The sequence below is a fragment of the Alosa alosa genome, chromosome 14 (assembly GCF_017589495.1).
Source record: "Alosa alosa isolate M-15738 ecotype Scorff River chromosome 14, AALO_Geno_1.1, whole genome shotgun sequence".
NCBI lineage: Eukaryota > Metazoa > Chordata > Actinopteri > Clupeiformes > Clupeidae > Alosa > Alosa alosa.
This window is the reverse complement of record NC_063202.1, coordinates 13,164,425-13,184,122: the sequence shown is the minus strand read 5'-3', so window position 1 is coordinate 13,184,122 and position 19,698 is coordinate 13,164,425. Positions and strand designations below refer to the sequence as shown.

Genomic DNA, 19,698 nt, shown 5'->3' with positions numbered 1-19,698 from the left:
GTCTTTAGTGGTATGGTGCCCTTACAGTAATGCACATACAAATGCATTACTGTAACATGGTTACAGTATGTCTCTGGCTACAGTGTTGCCTGTAAGTTACCGTATCTTTTCCTTAACAGTAGCTTTACTGCGAGTCTCTAACATTATCATTACTGTAATTTTCAGTACAAAACCCTTACTGTATCCCAAGGATTCCCCACTACTTTGTTTTGGTACAAAACTTTATTTTGAATGCTAAATACAACAATGTTATATTGAGCAAACAACAAGCACAAAAGGTGTCCACAAAGTCCATCACAGATGCAAATTACTTTATATTAATTTATATTGTACACAGCAGTATCTCTAAGGACTTTAATGATATGTAGTTCTGAATTGTCTCCGATATAACACATTGGGCTTGGCAACAAATTTGTCAATACAACTTTCACACAAGTGATGGAAACCCTGGATACACACCGCTATCTCCATCTCACATAAGACACACACACACACAAAATCACTGGACCATTTCCACTCATATTAGCAGCACACTTAAAGGCACCTTAACAATTTGCTCTCGGGGTCTCCTTCTGGTTGAGAAGTGCAATAATAAACTAAATATGCCCCTTTGCAAGTATGAACATAACTCGGATTAAATATGGAAGGAATGCACTGACAGCAGTCTGTAGAAGATCATCTCTGAATTCCTGTAACAGCTCTTTTGATTGGGGGGCAGTTTCCTACCCACTAGGACCGTGGGTACCTATAAACTCGCTAAGGTCGGTAATCGCCTACAGAGGGCCGCACGGACAATGACAGAAGTGCTGTTGGTCATGTTATGGGCCATCACGTTATGACTAACACTGTTAAGGTGCCTTTACAGGGATGCTGCGGTAGGCGGCGCCGTCACACTGCGCACACGACGGTCCACCTGTCCACTTCATTTATGGATTTGGAATTCACCTAGTGTTAAACGTTCTCTGTTTCATCGCATTAATATTTTGAAGGCCATACAAAATAGTACAATTGTGTAGCCTCCCTCGAAAGTCGAAAGAGTACTGACAAACAATCAACTTTTCTGACAGTAGGCAGTAGGCCTATGCCTCATTTTTTGACTTCAAATTGTCTTTACTGTGAGCCAATGAAATGTCCGATTTCTACGTCTATGGTAAATCTGACCAATGGCATGCCGGAGTTCCAACCGGAAGCATCTCCCCCATCGTCACGCTTGTTTTTCCTGTAATGGCGGAGCACACAGACTCAAGCAGTAGCGGGTTCAATGGAACCAGGTGAGAGTTTTTCAACCCGTCCAGAATCACTGCTGCAACAGTAGAATAGGGCTGCGGTGAACACTCTCCAAGCGGACTGGAGTAGTGGACTGTTTGGCCCCCAGCCCACAGTAGCAGGAGAGTCTATCTTCGCCCGGCTTAGCTGAGCATGGCACCGCTAGCTACGACCCGATGGATACTCGTAGGTAGCTAGCCGTTAGCGTGGACTAACCCTGTCACCTGTCCCATATAGCTGGGCAGAGTGCGACGTTAGCCCGTCCCGAAAATTTGCAAACTGTCCAGATGGGTAAATACCATTTTGTTACAGTTCGTGTTGGTAATAACCCAAATGTGTTGTTACAGCCCAGATAGGCAAAGAATGTCTTGCTAAGTTACAGTCCGCATAGGTAAACAGTGTCATACTACAGTAGTCCGGGTAGGTAAACATTGTCTTGGTACGGATAGATACATGTTAAGTAAAGGAAGGTAACCTGAACAAGGCTAAGTTAGATTTTGCCAGTGAACTTAGTAACGGGGTCATACCGTGTCAAATCAGATAAAATCCAGGATAATGGTTGCTGCACCGTCTCAGATTTTGCTAAAAGTTTGTCTACCTAATATTTAGGTCCTAAAACTAAGACCTGTAAAATATTTGTTGTTAAATTCCAATGTTTTCATTTCATTTTTCACCCTTCAGTTTTACACACTCAGAAATGCCTTATCTTGGAGACCATGTTTGGACATTAATATCTTGGAAAATATTATTCTCAGCTCGCCCAAACTGATAAGTGATGGTTGCGTTTTTGTTTTGAGACAGGTTGGAGTCCGATGCACTCATAGACAGTAGTCAAATCTGCCTCAATGCGCGGATATCGTAAGTTTCATTTAAAAATCAAATTGGAGGAAACATAGACGAACACATAGCACGAGAAAAGCATGTGCGAGGAGTGAGATGTCGTTTTGAAACAGCCCGACGTGGACACAGGTAGCCCTTCTGCCTTAATGCACGTATCGTTGTACGTTTAATTTCAAAATCCCTTGCTAGTTCGTTTTGAAACCAAATCGGAACTGCTTCCATCTTCTATTAACCTAGCTCATTGTTGAACAACACTAGCCAACGCTACCCATAGACAGTCACACTACCGTCGCTGTTGAACTGAAAGTTCACTCCTGGTCTACACCTAAACGTCACACCCTCTTCTGAATAGACTGTTCAGGATTGGTTGGTGAGTGTGATGCACGTTGTCACGGAGAGAGAAAGGTTAAGTGTAATGCTTCTCCCTCCTTTCTCTCTCTTCTCCCCCTCTTTCTCTCTCTTTCTTCTCCCCCTCTTTCTCTCTACTTATCTTTTTTTCTCTCTCTCTCTCTTTCTCTTCTCCCCCTCTTTCTCTCTCTTATCGCTCCCTCTCTCTCTCTTCTCCCCCCCACAGTATGTCTCAGCAGCGTTTCCGTGTCAACGCTCCTCCAGCCACGCCTCCAGTGTTGCGGGGCCCCTCCCCTCTGCTGCGGACCCCGCCTCCCTTTGCCATGCTGCAGGTAGTGCACACACACACCCAGCCTCCCGCACACACACTAAGTAACTCCAGAATGAAATTTTAGTGTTCCCCATACATCTGTAGCGGGTCGCCATAAAATCAACACTGACCGCCACACAATAATTTTTTATGTTGTAGGCCTACTATGTAAATGAGATCAAATCCTTTCATTGAGCTGCGCTTTTCACGCACCCAGCATTTCCTTGCCCCACCCCGCTCTCTGGGGCAGCCGTGGCCTACTGGTTAGCGCTTCGGACTTGTAACCGGAGGGTTGCCGGTTCGAACCCCAACCAGTAGGCACGGCTGAAGTGCCCTTGAGCAAGGCACCTAACTCCCCGACTGCCCCCGCTGTTGTTGCAGGCAGCTCACTGCGCCCGGGATTAGTGTGTGCTTCACCTCACTGTGTGCTGAGTGTGTTTCACTAATTCACGGATTGGGATAAATGCAGAGACCAAATTACCCTCATGGGATCAAAAGAGTATACTTATACTTACTTATACTCTCTCTCGTAACGGATCTGCCCCTCCTCTGCATGTACATCTAACAAAACATTAACAACTGTTGAAGGCAGATAGAAACACATAGAAACATTGCATAGAAGACGACTGGCTAAATTGCCATTAAATCCGCTTAGCATCGTGGCCATGCTGCGCAAATTTGTTCAAAACTACTGCATTCAAGTTAACTCTGCTAAGGTCTTATCACAACATAGTAAATTGGGGAGACCAAACTAAGTTAAGTTATGCAATCAAGCCGTATATCTAAGCTAACGTTAGAATACTGTTTGGATATCTAAACTAATGTTAGGATACTGTTTGGGTATCTAAGCTAACGTTAGAATACTGTTTGGATGTCAAACTTGGCATGCTTAGTTACAGCTCTTTGCAGGGATTATTTTATTGATTCTGACATGGACATCGTGCTGTGGGGCAAAACAAATTATGCATACTGAACCGTGGGCACACTGCACCACATACATACACACACACTCACACCACCTCCATTTGCCATGCTGGAAATCTGGTCACGCCCACGCCGACTCACTACAGTCAATAGATCTATGAAGTTCGCCTACACAAAAGAAGATCCGCTATTTTGAAATATCGCACCTGTTACACTCTCACGGGGACGAAGAGTCTGAAATGCAGACGTTTTGCTCTGCACACTTTTGTCCTCTGCCTTTGCGTGGGTACTGTGATCTTGGGTACAAGATTTCCAGCATGGCAAATGGAGGTGATGTGTGTGTGTGTGTGTGTGTGTGTGTATGTGTGTGTTATGGATGCATGTGATCTTTGGTACGGTAAGACGGTGAACTTAGATTTTTGCTACCCCAGAGCTAACTTGCAGTGCAACTTGCCATAGGTAGTTAGCTTCAATTAACACCTGGATCTCCTCATATGGGCAAAGATGATTGGTTCCTTTTTATAGGCGAACTTCAGAGGTCTATGAATATAACTTACCAGTTCAATACATGTAGCTGCTGATGTAATTCCGCTCTTATCCTGCAGAGGCCACCGTTTCTGCCGCCACCTGGCAGCTCCATGCCGCCCCCTCCTGGCCTGATGTTCCCTCCCGGCCTCCCGCCTGTCCCCACACCTGCCCCTGAACGCATCTGGGTGGAGAACAAAACTCCTGAGGGCAAGGTAAGAGTGTGTGTGTGTGTGTGTGTGTGGCTTCATCTCTCCTCGGCCCTTGGTCCTCCAGCTCGTGCTCTGGAAATCATTAAAAGCTTGTTGTTAGCCATCAGGTACACAGAGGCCCGTTTGTAAAATATGTTTCAAAGTAATTTAAAAGCAGTAGGCTACGCATGGAACTTGGCTAAACACCTGACGCAGACATAAAATAAACCAAAATAACATTACCATAACTAGTAAACAATCTAGTTCATGTTCGGTTTCCGTGTCAGGTAAACTACTACAGTATAACACATGAACATGTGTCTCTGTGTGTGTCTTTGTGTCTGTGTGTGTGTCTGTGTGTCAGGTATACTACTATAACGCACGAACGCGTGAGTCTGTGTGGACCAAGCCGGAGGGTGTGAAGGTCGTCCAGCAAGCGGAGTTGACCCCCTTCATAACCCCCCAGGGTGTGGGGCCAATGGGAATGCCCACCCTCCAGAGCAGCAGCCAATCAGCTGTGGAGTCGTCCCAGAGCCCGCCCTCCTCTCCCTCAGGTGAGACCCACCTCTTGGCAACCCCTCCCACATATCAATAACCCCTCCTGCCTCTTGATAACCCCCTCCCACATCTCAACAACCTCCTCCCACATCTCCACATGCCTGCCCCTCCGGCCACTCCACAAGCCCCTCCCACAGTGAGAGTGTGTTTTAAATGGGAACTTGGCAATTATTTCAACTTAATAAACCCATTTAGTAAATATAGCTAATCCTGCCAAGTTTCCCTTTCATAATAATGATGTCATACTGTACCTCAGTGAGAGTGCGTTTTAACGGTGATGATGTCATAGCTGGGTTTCTGATGTTCTGGTATTTTAGCCACTGAAGCCCCAGTGACCACGCCCTCCAGCGTCATGCCGACACCTGTGCCCTCAGTGACTGTTCCCACGGTAACAGCAGTGGTGTCGGGTGTCTCGTTGCCCCCTCCTCTCGCTGCCCCTGGCAACCACATGCCCCTCCCCCCCGTCATGGTGCCGCCATTCAGGGTGCCAATTCCCTTACCGCTACCAGGTAACACACGCATGCATACATACATACATACACACACACACACACACACACACACACACACACACACACACACATATACATATACATATACACAGTGCCCTTACCGCTACCAGGTAACACACATACATACACACACACACACACACACACACACACACACACATACATACATATACACAATGATCTTACCGCTACCAGGTAACACACATACACACATACATACATACATACATACATACATACACACCCACACACACACATACATATACACAGTGCCCTTACCGCTACCAGGTAACATACACACATACACATACATACATATACACAATGCCCTTACCGTTACCTTGTAACACACACACACACACACACAAAATGTATAGAACTCTTCAACAGGACTGTTTCTCTAGATTTGCTTCTCTGTGTGTGTGTCTGTAGGTATGCTTCCTGGCATGGCCCCGCCCTTACTTCCTATGATGCCCCATCAGATGCCGATGACCTCATCAGCCAGACTGGGCATGTCGGAGTGGGCGGAGTTTAAGACACCGGAAGGGAAACCGTACTACTACAACCACCGCACACGTGAGACCACATGGGAAAAACCAGCAGGTACACACGCCACGGCACACACACACACACACACACACACACACACACACACACACACACACACACACACACATACGCACGCACGCATGCACACACACACACATACACACACACGTACGTACGCACGCACGCACACACACTCACACGGTTGATGGCTGTTTAGTAGATATCTCAGTCAGCTAATACTAATTCCCTTACGAGTACGATCACATTGCTAACAGTAGCTGCTAACAGTTGCTCCTTATGAGTATAGCTGCTAACAGTAGCTCCTTATGAGTACGATCACATTGCTAACAGTAGCTCCTTATGAGTACAATCACATTGCTAACAGTAGCTTCTAACAGTTGCTCCTTATGAGTATAGCTGCTAACAGTAGCTCCTTATGAGTACGATCACATTGCTAACAGTAGCTGCTAACAGTTGCTCCTTATGAGTATAGCTGCTAACAGTAGCTCCTTATGAGTACGATCACATTGCTAACAGTAGCTCCTTATGAGTACGATCACATTGCTAACAGTAGCTTCTAACAGTTGCTCCTTATGAGTATAGCTGCTAACAGTAGCTCCTTATGAGTACGATCACATTGCTAACAGTAGCTGCTAATAGTAGCTCCTTATGAGTATAGCTGCTAACAGTAGCTGCTAACAGTAGCTCCTTATGAGTACGATCACATTGCTAACAGTAGCTCCTTATGAGTACGATCACATTGCTAACAGTTGCTCCTTATGAGCATAGCTGCTAACAGTAGCTGCTAACAGTAGCGCGTTATGATAATAGCTTTCAGAGCGCAGCGCATCCCCATTATGGAACATGAAGAAAAAGAATGGGAGTCAGATGCCATGATGATGTGGTCAGGATTAGCCTTTCGGGGAGATGCTAGTCTGGAACACCATAGGTCACTGATGTTTCCAGATTACCTCCCCAATCAGTGACGAGAGGGGATGGCGCTATAGTTTCGGAATTGAAAGTGGCTTTGGTAAACGGTAGTTGCAACGCCTGCAAACATCAAAAATTGCAGTTTGAAGAATGTGCGCATTTATTTACAGCAATAAGGTGCCAATGCTGTTTATTGTGAGTTTGTAAAGTTTAGGTGAAGTAGGAAGTAACGTTATGAGTCCCTGATAAATGTGATTGGTTTGGCTGAAGTCATCACTTGCAAAGTCTTTGCCAGTGTTGGAAAGGTTTCCCATTTGTGAGTGGCCAGACTATTCACTTGGTGAATGAGTTTGGTTTACCAGGTAGTACAAGATGTCCTACTAATGAGCTACTAACATGGATCCTTCACATCCTACTACATGGATCCTTAACATGGGATTCGTGAAAAGAAATGGCCAATTTGTGTGTGTGTATATGGCCTTTGATCTGTGCCTCTAACTATGACGAGTCCTTAAATTTCAGGGAAACTCTTTGAGAGTGGAAACCCTGACACACACACACACACACACACACACACTTGCACTCGCACATACAAGAGATCAAGTGTGTGTGTGTGTGTGTGTGTGTAGTAGTAGAAAAAGCGGCGGAGCAGGACTCCAGTGTGGCTGCTGATGACACTGAGCTCATGGATACGGAGGAAGACAAGACCAAGACTGAGCAGCTACCAGATCACAAGGAGGTACACACACACACACACACACACACACACACACACACACACACACACACACACACACACACATGTGTCTGCGTAGGTATATAATATGTGTTTGTGTGTTATGGCCGGCTCATTAGCCGCAACATAATATGAAGACGGACATCAGAGTTTATCAAAAATATAGTATTTATTTCAATAAATAAATATACATTCTAAAATCTAAAAACGAATGTGTGTGTGTGTCTGCGTGGCTATATAATGTGTGTGTATAATGTGTGTGTGTCGACAGGAGCGAAAGGAAGAAGACATGACTGAAGAGGAGAAAGCTGCTCAGAAAGCTAAACCAGTGGCTACCACACCCATCGCCGGAACACCATGGTATACACATGCACACATGCACACACATGCATACACGCACACACATACACATGCACACATACACACACACATGCACACATACACACACATACACATGCACACATATGCACAGAGAATCACAGACTCAGTCCCTGCCTCAGTCATTGCAAGCGCCTCTTGATTGATTAATCACCCACTATGTGGATACTGTTTTTAGAATATTATCTTCTTATTGCTTAGTTGTGTTTTTAAATTGTATACTTTTAATTACTTTTTTCTGCTGTTAGTGAATGTGTGTGATGTCTGTATGCTACTGAGACCTTGAATTTCCCCTGGGGATCAATAAAGTATCTATCTATCTATCTATCTATACACACGCACACATACACCCATCGCCGGAACACCATGGTACACACACACACACACACACACACACACACACACACACACACACACACACACTCACACACTCACACATACGCACACATACACCCATCGCTGTAACACCATGGTATGCACACACACGCACACATACACATGCACGCACACACACACATACACAGATCGCCGGAACACCATGGTACACACTCACGCACACACACACAGTGGTAGTGTTCCCCATGAGGCTGTGGTGCTCATCACAGACCGAACATATTTCAGCCAACTGCAACCGTACGCAGACGAGACGACAGGGCTTTAGCGAGGTGTCACATTTACACAGCCTACGGTTTATCCCTCTTCTCGGTTCAGGTATCTGAGCTTTTAATGTCGTATATGCTCAGAGGCGTTTATTGTTGTATACGCGAGGGTGACCATGAGGCGTTTAATGTGGTATTCGCAAGGGTGACCATAAGGGGTATAATGTCGTATACGCGATGAGGCGTTTAATGTTGTATACCACGAGTGACCATGAGGCGTTTAATGTCGTATTCACGAGGGTGACCATGAGTCGTTTAATGTCGTATTCACGATGAGGCGTTTAATGTAAGATCACGAGGGGTGACCATGAGGCGCACGTCGTGATAATGCTCGTTAAATTTGACCATGAACTCAACAGCTTTGTAGGTGTGACCTTTATGCAGCGTCACTATTAAAATACATGTGCGTGTGTGTATATGTGCATGTGCGCAGGTGTGTGGTGTGGACAGGTGATTACCGTGTGTGTGCGCAGGTGTGTGGTGTGGACAGGTGATGACCCCGTGTGTGTGTGCGCAGGTGTGTGGTGTGGACAGGTGATGACCGTGTGTGTGTGCCCAGGTGTGTGGTGTGGACAGGTGATGACCGTGTGTGTGTGCCCAGGTGTGTGGTGTGGACAGGTGATGACCGTGTGTGTGTGTGCGCAGGTGTGTGGTGTGGACAGGTGATGACCACGTGTTCTTCTACAACCCAACCACACGTATGTCCAAGTGGGAGCGGCCGAGTGAGCTGATTGGTCGAGCTGATGTGGATCGCTGCCTTCAAGACCCGCCCCACAAACACACACCTTCACTAGAGCCACCGAAGCCAGGTCAGCACACACACTTACACCATACAGTACACACACACACACACACCATGCACACACACATATATACACACACACACATACATACATACATACATACATACATACATACATACATACACACACACTTACACCATATGCACACACACACACACACACACTACACTACATGCCATATACATGCAGCTCACAGCCTAGAGAGCTCCAATTAAACACACACACATTTAATCATGATTATTTTGGTCAATATTGAGATCACTTTTAATGATTTAGGAACATTCATTTTCAAAACTGTAAAAAAAATAACTCAATATTATAATTCAACTTTAAAAAAAAATGCTAATAAAGATAATTTATGCAATTAAACGCACACACACACACACACACACATAAATGCTAAAAAAGATCATTTATGCAAGTTCCTTCTATAACACAAAGGCAAAAACAATGGGGGGAGCTCAACGGAATACAGCAAAATAATCATTATTTCCACACCTTATATTACTGCACATACAAAATCACACACACACAGCATGTGTTTTATGCATGATCTGCGTGCACACGTGTGTGTGTGCGTGCGTGCGCCTGCGTGTGTGTCCGTGTGTTTGTGCGTGTGTTCCCAATGTCCTGATATGCTGCTGTGTGTGTGTGTGATATGCTGCTGGTCGTCATAGTGATGGTGATGAGAAAGGAGGAGCTGGAGGTGGGGCCACCTGATCAGCAGGAGGAGGAGCCAATCAGACCTAAGAAGAGGAAGTGAGTTTCCTACACACCCGCACAAACACAGTACATGCATACGTTGTTGTTTTTTATATGGCTGTGTGTGTGTGTGTGTGTGTGTGTGTGTGTGTGTGTGTATATAGGCAAGAGGAGCCAGAGAAGGACCCAGCAGTGGAGGCGGAGCTTAAAGCAGCACGAGAGAGAGCCATTGTTCCCACGGAAGCTCGCATGCAGCAGTTCAAAGACATGCTGCTCGAACGTGGAGTATGTACACACACACACACACACTCACACACACTAAAGCATGAGAGGTATGAGGGATACTTCCCTGGTTGAATACAGTTTCTGTAAAATTGCCTCAATATTCAAACAAAATACACACATATGTTCTGACTATTTGTAGTCTTTCCATAGCCAATAGGCCTACAGTTAAATTTGGTTTATAATCGTGTGCGTGTGTGTGTGTGTGTGTGTGTGTGCATGCATGTGTAGATATGACATGATGATGAGACTGAGTAGATATGACATGATGATAATGATGGTGGTGGTTTTCACCCAGCATGCACCTCACCGCCTTTGACATCTGATCAGCGGTTGCTATGGTACCATAAGTGCTTGTAAATCTTTGTTGATGTTTTTCCTTTGGACACACACACACACACACTAAGGCTCTTTTAGAGGCCAACTATCAAAACAGAATGGGGTGAAGGGGGTGTGAAAGAGTGGCCTTTGCAGGTCAGAGGAGATGAAAGCTGAAAGTCGACTATTGAAAGGCCAAACATCAAGGCCTTCGCGCACCCCACACAGTGTCAGACAGGGTGGTGTGTGTGTGTGTGTGTGGGGGGGGGGTTAATTGGACCTCTCCTGACTGTGAGCTGTGTGTGTGTGTGGTTAATTGGAGCTCTCCAGGCTTTGACCTGTGTGTGTGTGTGTGTGTGGTTAATTGGAGCTCTCCAGGCTGTGACCTGTGTGTGTGTGTGTGTGTGTGCCACGCTTGTGTGGGTCTGTATGCACAGGTAATTAGGGTAGTCTTAAATGTGTGTCAGTTTGTCTGCATGCTTGTGTGTTTACTAAGTGTGTGTGTGAGATGGTAATTACTGCACTGTTGAGGGGTGTTTAAAGGAGCAGAGGGGTTGCCCCCGGTGTGTGTGTGTGTGTGTATAAAGGGCAGAGGGGGGTTAGTGTGGAACGTCATTCATTAAAGAAACACACCATACAGCTCTCTGCAGGACACGACTCTCTCTCGCACTCTCTCTCACTCACTCTCACTCACTCACTCACTCACTCACTCACTCACTCACTCACTCACTCACTCACTCACCACTCCACTCACTCACTCACTCACTCACTCATCCACTCACTCACTCACTCACTCACTCACTCACTCACTCACTCACTCACTCACTCACTCACTCACTCACTCACTCACTCACTCACTCACTCACTCACTCACTCACTCACTCACTCACTCACACACACACTACTATTACCGGCTGGACTTTGTATACATTGTAGGAGGATGCATCTGCCTCTCCAACAAACTCTCCTGACTCAAACATTCAAAACAACAAACTCAAAACAACAAACACACATTCTGTTTTCTTTTGGATTCTATCATGTTTGGGGGTCGTTCTTTTGTGCTCTCTGTCTGTGGTCAGTGAGTCTAGTTGCTCTCTCTCTCTCTCTCTCTCTCTCTCTCTCTCCCTCTCCCTCCCTCCCTCTTTCTCAGGTGTCAGCCTTCTCTACATGGGATAAGGAGCTGCATAAAATCGTGTTCGACCCACGCTACCTCTTATTGAACCCTAAAGAGAGGAAACAGGTAACACATCTTACCCTACACACACAAACACACATACATAGGGCTGGGCGATAAAACAATAGCGATATATATCACGATAAACATACTTTTTAATTTTGAGACATCCAGTTGTTGATTTGTTCAATACACAAAGAGGTTATAGGGGACCATAGTCAGGCAACAGAGCTAAATAAATTTGTTTGTCATCTGCATACTGTAGCTATGATATCAAATTGTTTTTGATGATTTGTCCAAGTGGGAGCATATAGAGGTTGAATAATAGTGGCCCCAAGATCGACCCCTGGGGAACACCACAGGTGAAGGACGTTGGTGTTGAGGTACAGTTTTCGATGGCAACAAAGAAGCTCCTTGTAGATATGATTTGAGCCAGTTGATAACTTTGCCTGTAAATCCAACCCAGTCTTCTAGTCTGTGTAGTAAAATATTGTGATCAACAGTGTCAAATGCTGCACTAAGGTCCAGTAGCACTAGGACTGATGTTTAACCTGAATCTGCATTCTGCAATGCATTCGTATGTCATTGAAATCCTTAATAAGAGCTGCTTCAGTGCTGTGATTTGCCTGAAAACCTAGTAGATATGCGCCTGTAATTGTTTAGCATGGAGGCATTCAGATTATTCTTCTTGAGAAGTGGCTTTACAACAGTTGTTTTCAGTGACTTATGACACACACACACACACACACACACACACCTACCTGGCAGTACACACACACACACACACACTTACCTGGCAGTATACACACACAAACACACAAATTTAGCTGGCAGTACACACACACACTTAGCTGGCAGTACACACACACACACACACACTTAGCTGGCAGTAGTTTGGTAGTCAGTTTTTTTTCTACCCGGTCTGTGTGGTCATTTCCACACACACACATACCCACACTATCATTTGATTTTCTCATTTCCAAAGATTGTTTGTGTGTGGTTAACCTAGTTATCTCTCCCTTCTCTCTCTCTCTCTCTGTCCATCTCTGTCTCCCCCTCTCTCCCCAGGTGTTTGATCAGTATGTGAAGACTCGCGCTGAGGAGGAGAGGAAGGAGAAGAAGAATAAGATTCTTCAGGCCCGTGAGGATTTCAAGACCATGATGGAGGAGTCCAAACTCAGCCTCAGGTGGGTGTGTGTGTGTGTCTTGTCTGTGTGTGGATGTGTGTTTTGCAGGACCATGTTTAGTGAGTTTGGTTGGTGTGTGTCTGTGTGTGCAGGACCACTTTTAGTGATTTTGGCTGGTGTGTGTATGTAACTTTGTGTGGGTGTGTTTGCAGGACCACGTTTAGTGAGTTTGCAGCGCGCCACGCTAAAGATGCTCGCTTTAAGGCCATTGAGAAGATGAAGGACCGTGAGGCTCTCTACACGGAACACGTGGCTGTACTCCGCAAGAAGGACAAGGATGGCAGCAAGAACCGCCAGGACAAGGTTAACGACTTCTACAGAACATCCTACTGACCTCTACATGACCTCTATATGACCTCTGCACAACCCCCACATGACCTCCACACAACCTTTACACAACATCCAAACAACCTCCACACAACCTTTACACAACCCCCACACAACCTCTACCCTCTTCAGTAGTGATTCTTAGCTAAGGTCTCCTCTGCACTGCAGCTTGATTGTTATTCTCTTTCTTTAAGTCGCTTTGGATAAAAGCGTCTGCTAAATGAATGAATGTGATGACCTCTACACAACCCGTACACAACCCGTACACAACTGCCATATGACCAGATGGATGGGAATCTAAATGGCTTTAACGGCAGATTTCCAATACACTTTCCAATTCCCCCTCATTCAGTTTGTATGTGTGCGAAATTCGCTCTGATTTACGCCAAGCTACTGCCCAGTTAGCTTCTCCGTGCGCCCCCCTCTATGTTGTTACACACGCACGCACCCAGAGACACCCCCCTTTTATGCTGTCACCTAACACACACGTCCTCAAAGTTGGAACTGTGAGGATGACCATGATTGATCAACTCGCTGGTAAGGCGATACGATGACCTAGGGCTGGGACGGTAACCGCATTACCGCAATACCACAGTCACATGACCCCTACCGCAGGTCTGAGCTCGTCACCGCCATCACCGCAAAAAATAAAACATTTGGGGGATTCGACTTCATGTACCCGCCTGCAGAGGTCTTAAGCTGACTGCATAACGTGATTATTTCTGAGATTCTTTTCAACCATACGTGTGTAATGTCGTGATGTGTAATGTGATGAACCATCTTATGACATTGATTCTCAGAGAACGTTACGTTAAGTAGGCTAACCTTCCGTTTTCCAAATAAAACTTCGTACACACAATCGTAACACTTTTCTATTCTCTCCGTTCAAACTCGATTTACACAAAGCTGTTAAACGTGAAAGCTGTGAAATTTGGCCAGAAAGGAGTCATACATGTTTACTCCATGAAAGTTGAAAAAGAATTTGAAAATATGTTCTAGTTTGTTCAGAATTTAACTTAACAGCGACATAGGCCTAGGCTAGCCTAGGACCTACCTTTTGTTACAACCTAACGCAGTCATTAAAACGTGGGTAGCGTTGTAACATTTAGCATAAACTTCATGAATGTGACAGTTCTAAAATCGTGATATCCTTGTTGATAAACTGCTTATTTCTTTCATGTCTGGAGCATTTGGTCCAGTGATCTTTAAAGTTGCTGCAGCTTTTTTTTTGGGGATTGTATGCCACAAGGCAGCGGTGTTCTTGCTTTCAACCCGCGGTAGAAAACATCATACCATCACAGCCCCTCCCGGGTGACCATGATTGATCAAGCCGGAGTGTCAATAGCCCGATGTATGACTCTCAAGCTCCTAAATTTGGTGGTTAGCAACATGCTAACTCCCTATGGGTGAGTGGTTAGCAACATATTAGCTCTGGGTGGTGGTTAGCAACATGCTAACTCCCTATGGGTGGTGGTTAGCAACATGCTGGGTAGCCTTTTGGGAGTTTTTTTCAAGTTACCACAGTCATCTGATTGCACACTGTCTATTTTTCAATCACCCTTTTAAATCTGCACTTTGTTAACAAGCAGCACTTTGTTGGAAATCCACTTAACTGGCTGGGAGTTTCAGTTCAGACACATTTAGCAGAATGAGGAAGATTTCACATCTGGAAGATAACCGGCTGTAAATAGTGTGTGTGGTAAAAGGTCACCATCAAACATTCATGATGGAGAAATGTCAGATGGATGAATTAGTGAGAGACTCCAGAGGAGGCCTTTCACAGTCACACACATATTTGAATGCTTTTATTTGGACCTTAACTTTAGGGTAGGAGAGATTCACACACACACACACACACAATATTTGTATGTTTGTATGCAAACATTTGAATGCTTTTATTTGGACCTTAACACGGGGAAGATTCACAGATCCAAACATTGAAGGAAGTATGTTACACACTTAGGCAGGTCTGATCAGACATAGAATGCATTGTGCTATTTTCATTCTGAACTGCATGATTATGGGTAAACATGGCGTTGTCGCTTCCAGATGGATAAACTACCTATTATTGCAGGAATGGAGCAGTACTTTGCAAGGTTTTTTGCAATTGGCTTGCTTAGTCCACACGGTTGTAATCCATGTAAAACAAGTTTGTGCACATGCCCAAGACTCCCAATCACAAGAATGATTGTTTGCATTGAAACACCATATTTGTGATGTTGACACACACACACATATATATAGAGGGGGCCAAGATGTACTAAGATAACTAAACTAACTGTGTGTGTGTGTGTGTGTGCGTGCATATGTATGTTTGTCTGTGTGTGCGTGCATATGCATACATGTGTCTGTGTGTGTGTGCGTGTGCGTGCATATGTCTGTCTGTGTGTGTGCGTGTGTGTGTGCGTGCATATGTCTGTGTGTGTGTGTGCGTAGGTGCGGCAGGACTTCTTTGCCCTGTGTGAGGAGGTGTGTGTGGAGGTGGGGCAGCGCTGGAGTAAGCTGAAGGAGAAGCTGGAGGAGGATCCTCGATGCCGAGCCGTCGAGCCGCACTCACGAGAGGAACTCTTCAAGGCCTACACAGACCAGCTGGCCAAGGTGTGTGTGCATGTGTGTGTGTGTTTGCGTGTGTTTGAGTTTGCGTGTGTGTGTGTGTGCATATTTTCTAGACCCCACTGTCTGCCTCTATCCTCCATCAGGCCAACTCGGTCCTAGAGGTTCCTCAGTGCTTAGTCGGTCCTAGAGGTTCCTCAAGGGGTCGGTACTCAGGGCTTGGTGCTCCAGGAGGATTGTCATCTGACTCAGCATCAGCCTGAACTCCCCTTCAACGTTATTATTTATGTTATCTGTCATTGTATTCATGCGTGTGTGTGTAGAACCCCTCTTCATAGCAGGCTTGTGAGCAGGTATTTATATTTGTGTGTGTGTGTGTGTGTTATTATTATTATTATTATTATTATTATTATTATTATTGTGTGTGTGTGTAGAACCCCTCTTCATAGCAGGCTTGTGAGCAGGTATTTATATTTGTGTGTGTGTGTAGAACCCCTCTTCATAGCAGGCTTGTGAGCAGGTATTTATGTGTGTGTGTGTGTAGAACCCCTCGTCTGAGCAGGCTCGTGAGCAGGTATTTATAATATTATTATTATTATTATTGTGTGTAGAACCCCTCGTCTGAGCAGGCTCGTGAGCAGGTATTTATATTTGTGTGTGTGTGTGTGTGTGTAGAACCCCTCGTCTGAGCAGGCTCGTGAGCAGGTATTTATATGTGTGTGTGTGTGTAGAACCCCTCGTCTGAGCAGGCTCGTGAGCAGGTATTTATATTTGTGTGTGTGTGTGTAGAACCCCTCGTCTGAGCAGGCTCATTGAGCAGGTATTTATAATATTATTATTATTGTGTGTGTGTAGAGACCCTCGTCTGAGCAGGCTGGTGAGCAGGTATTTATAATATTATTATTATTATTATTGTGTGTGTGTGTGGAACCCCTCGTCTGAGCAGGCTTGTGAGCAGGTATTTATATTTGTGTGTGTGTGTGTGTAGAACCCCTCGTCTGAGCAGGCTCGTGAGCAGGTATTTATATTTGTGTGTGTGTGTGTGTGTGTGAACCCTCGTCTGAGCAGGCTCGTGAGCAGGTATTTATATTTGTGTGTGTGTGTGTGTAGAGACCCTCGTCTGAGGCAGGCTCGTGAGCAGGTATTTATAATATTATTGTGTGTGTAGAACCCTCGTCTGAGCAGGCTCGTGAGCAGGTATTTATATATATATGTGTGTGTGTGTGTGTGTGTAGAACCCCTCGTCTGAGCAGGCTCGTGAGCAGGTATATATATATATATATATATATGTGTGTGTGTGTGTGTGTAGAACCCCTCGTCTGAGCAGGCTCGTGAGCAGGTATATATATATATATGTGTGTGTGTGTGTGTGTGTGTGTAGAACCCCTCGTCTGAGCAGGCTCGTGAGCAGGTATTTATATGTGTGTGTGTGTGTGTGTGTGTAGAACCCCTCGTCTGAGCAGGCTCGTGAGCAGGTATTTATATGTGTGTGTGTGTGTGTGTGTGTGTAGAACCCCTCGTCTGAGCAGGCTCGTGAGCAGGTATTTATATGTGTGTGTGTGTGGTGTAGAACCCCTCGTCTGAGCAGGCTCGTGAGCAGGTATTTATATTTGTGTGTGTAGAACCCCTCGTCTGAGCAGGCTCGTGAGCAGGTATATATATATATATGTGTGTGTGTGTGTGTGTGTGTGTGTAGAACCCCTCGTCTGAGCAGGCTCGTGAGCAGGTATATATATATATATATGTGTGTGTGTGTGTGTGTGTGTAGAACCCCTCGTCTGAGCAGGCTCGTGAGCAGGTATTGTGTGTGTGTGTGTGTGTGTGTGTGTGTAGAACCCCTCGTCTGAGCAGGCTCGTGAGCAGGTATTTATATGTGTGTGTGTGTGTGTGTGTGTAGAACCCTGCGTCTGGGCAGGCTGGAAGTGAGCAGGTGTTATATGTGTGTGTAGAACCCTCGTCTGAGCAGGCTAGAGTGAGCAGGTATATATATATATATGTGTGTGTGTGTGTGTGGTGTGTGTGTAGAACCCTGCGTCTGGGCAGGCTCGTGAGCAGGTATATATATATATATATGTGTGTGTGTGTGTAGAACCCCTCGTCTGAGCAGGCTCGTGAGCAGGTATTTATATGTGTGTGTGTGTGTGTGTGTGTGTGTGTGTAGAACCCCTCGTCTGAGCAGGCTCGTGAGCAGGCTCGTGCGGCGCGTGCGGAGGCCAGTCTAAGGGAGCGTGAGCGGGAAGTGCAGAAGGCGCGAAGCCAACAGAGCCGAGAGATCAGCCGCGAGAGAGAACAGCACAAGAGGGAAGAGGCCATCCAGCACTTTAGAGCCCTCATGTCTGATATGGTGAGACACACACACACACACACTCACTCACATTCTCACACACACACACACACACAGATCAGCAGGGTGGGAGAGCAGCACAAGAGAGTGTAGACAATCAAGTTCTTAAAGCATTCGCACCGTGTGTAGCGCATGCAGCGCAGCGTGCCTGTGTAAGGCAGCGCAGCGCTGCGGTAAAGGCGCATGTGTAAGGTGCCTCAGGTGCGACGCCGGACGCTGGTCAGACACGCCGCCTGCAGCGCCATGTAAGGCGATCACCGCTGGGAGTCATCGTCGGTGCTGGAGCGGGAGGAGCGCGAGCGCCTGTTTAACGAGCACGTGGAGGCGCTCGCCAAGAAGAAGAAGGAGCTCTTCAGGCAGCTGCTCGACGACACACACACCGTACGTACCACTGACTGCATCTGTGTGTGTGTGTGTGTGTGTGTGTGTTTAGTCGTCTGCACACCGTACGTCTGCCTGGTGTGTGGTGTTTGTTGTCTGCACAGTGTTTGCCCAAGTATAATAATTAATAATGAATGATTTAGTATAATACATATTGAAAGGTTTGTGCGTGCGTGCGTGCGTGTTTGTTTGCGTAGATCACTCTGACCACCTCATGGAAGGAAGTGAAAAAACTCATAAAGGAGGATCCCCGTTGCATCAAGTTCTCCAGCAGTGACCGGGTGAGCCCCCCTCCCACATGATGATAAAGCCAAATAACAGGCCATGATGAACGCTCTGCAAATAGGATAAAATAAATCAACTGATGTACCCTATTTAGGTGTGTTGAAATTTTTGTGTGCACACTTTTCCCTATGAAACATTTTTCATAGTAGGCTACTGGAAAGAAAAAATATTTTACCTGCAAATATAGAATATAAATCACCTGTGAATAACCAAGAATGTTTTAATGCAGATCATTATTTGCAGGGATTGGACTGGTTTGATTTAGCCTAGCGTACTGGTATGATTTTGAAACATCACAGGCTGAAAGTGAGAATTCATGAATTCTTTTAGAGTAAATTTCTAAATATCGAGATATATATTGTATATCGTGAACTAGACTAAACAACATAGGGAAAAGTGCAGGAGTGCTAGGCGATGTAGCTAAATATCATCATAATGCCCAGCCCCACTCTGCACTGTTCTTGTGCCTCCACCACTCCTTCACAGAGAAGTGACGCATTGTTTTTCTCTCTCTCTCTGTGTGTTCATCCCTCCCTCTCTCTCTCTCTCTCTCTCTCTCTCTCTGTTCATCTCTCTCTCTCTCTGTGTTCATCCCTCTCTCTCTCTTTGTGTGTGT

The 19,698-nt window shown here is 45.6% G+C and overlaps 1 protein-coding gene and 1 long non-coding RNA gene across 2 annotated transcripts in view; both read left to right on the top strand.

Moving 5' to 3' along the window:
* The first annotated feature begins 86 nt into the window (after nt 1-86).
* Nucleotides 87-18,509, top strand: tcerg1a (transcription elongation regulator 1a (CA150)). The gene is made up of 16 exons (XM_048262429.1): nt 87-1,271; nt 2,681-2,786; nt 4,294-4,428; nt 4,769-4,958; nt 5,280-5,471; nt 5,907-6,077; nt 7,583-7,692; nt 7,961-8,049; nt 9,372-9,535; nt 10,207-10,288; nt 10,396-10,516; nt 11,982-12,071; nt 13,074-13,192; nt 13,345-13,495; nt 15,956-16,117; nt 18,234-18,509. Exons 1-16 carry the CDS (start codon nt 1,129-1,131, stop codon nt 18,507-18,509), a joined length of 2,301 nt encoding a protein of 766 aa, XP_048118386.1. The 5' UTR covers nt 87-1,128.
* A 145-nt stretch (nt 18,510-18,654) lies between these two features.
* Nucleotides 18,655-19,698, top strand: part of LOC125306866 — a 1,714-nt gene continuing 670 nt past the window's right edge. The window contains exons 1-2 of the long non-coding RNA XR_007195613.1: nt 18,655-18,797; nt 18,995-19,078. This is a non-coding gene — a long non-coding RNA (uncharacterized LOC125306866). The remainder of the gene's footprint in view (nt 18,798-18,994; nt 19,079-19,698) is intronic.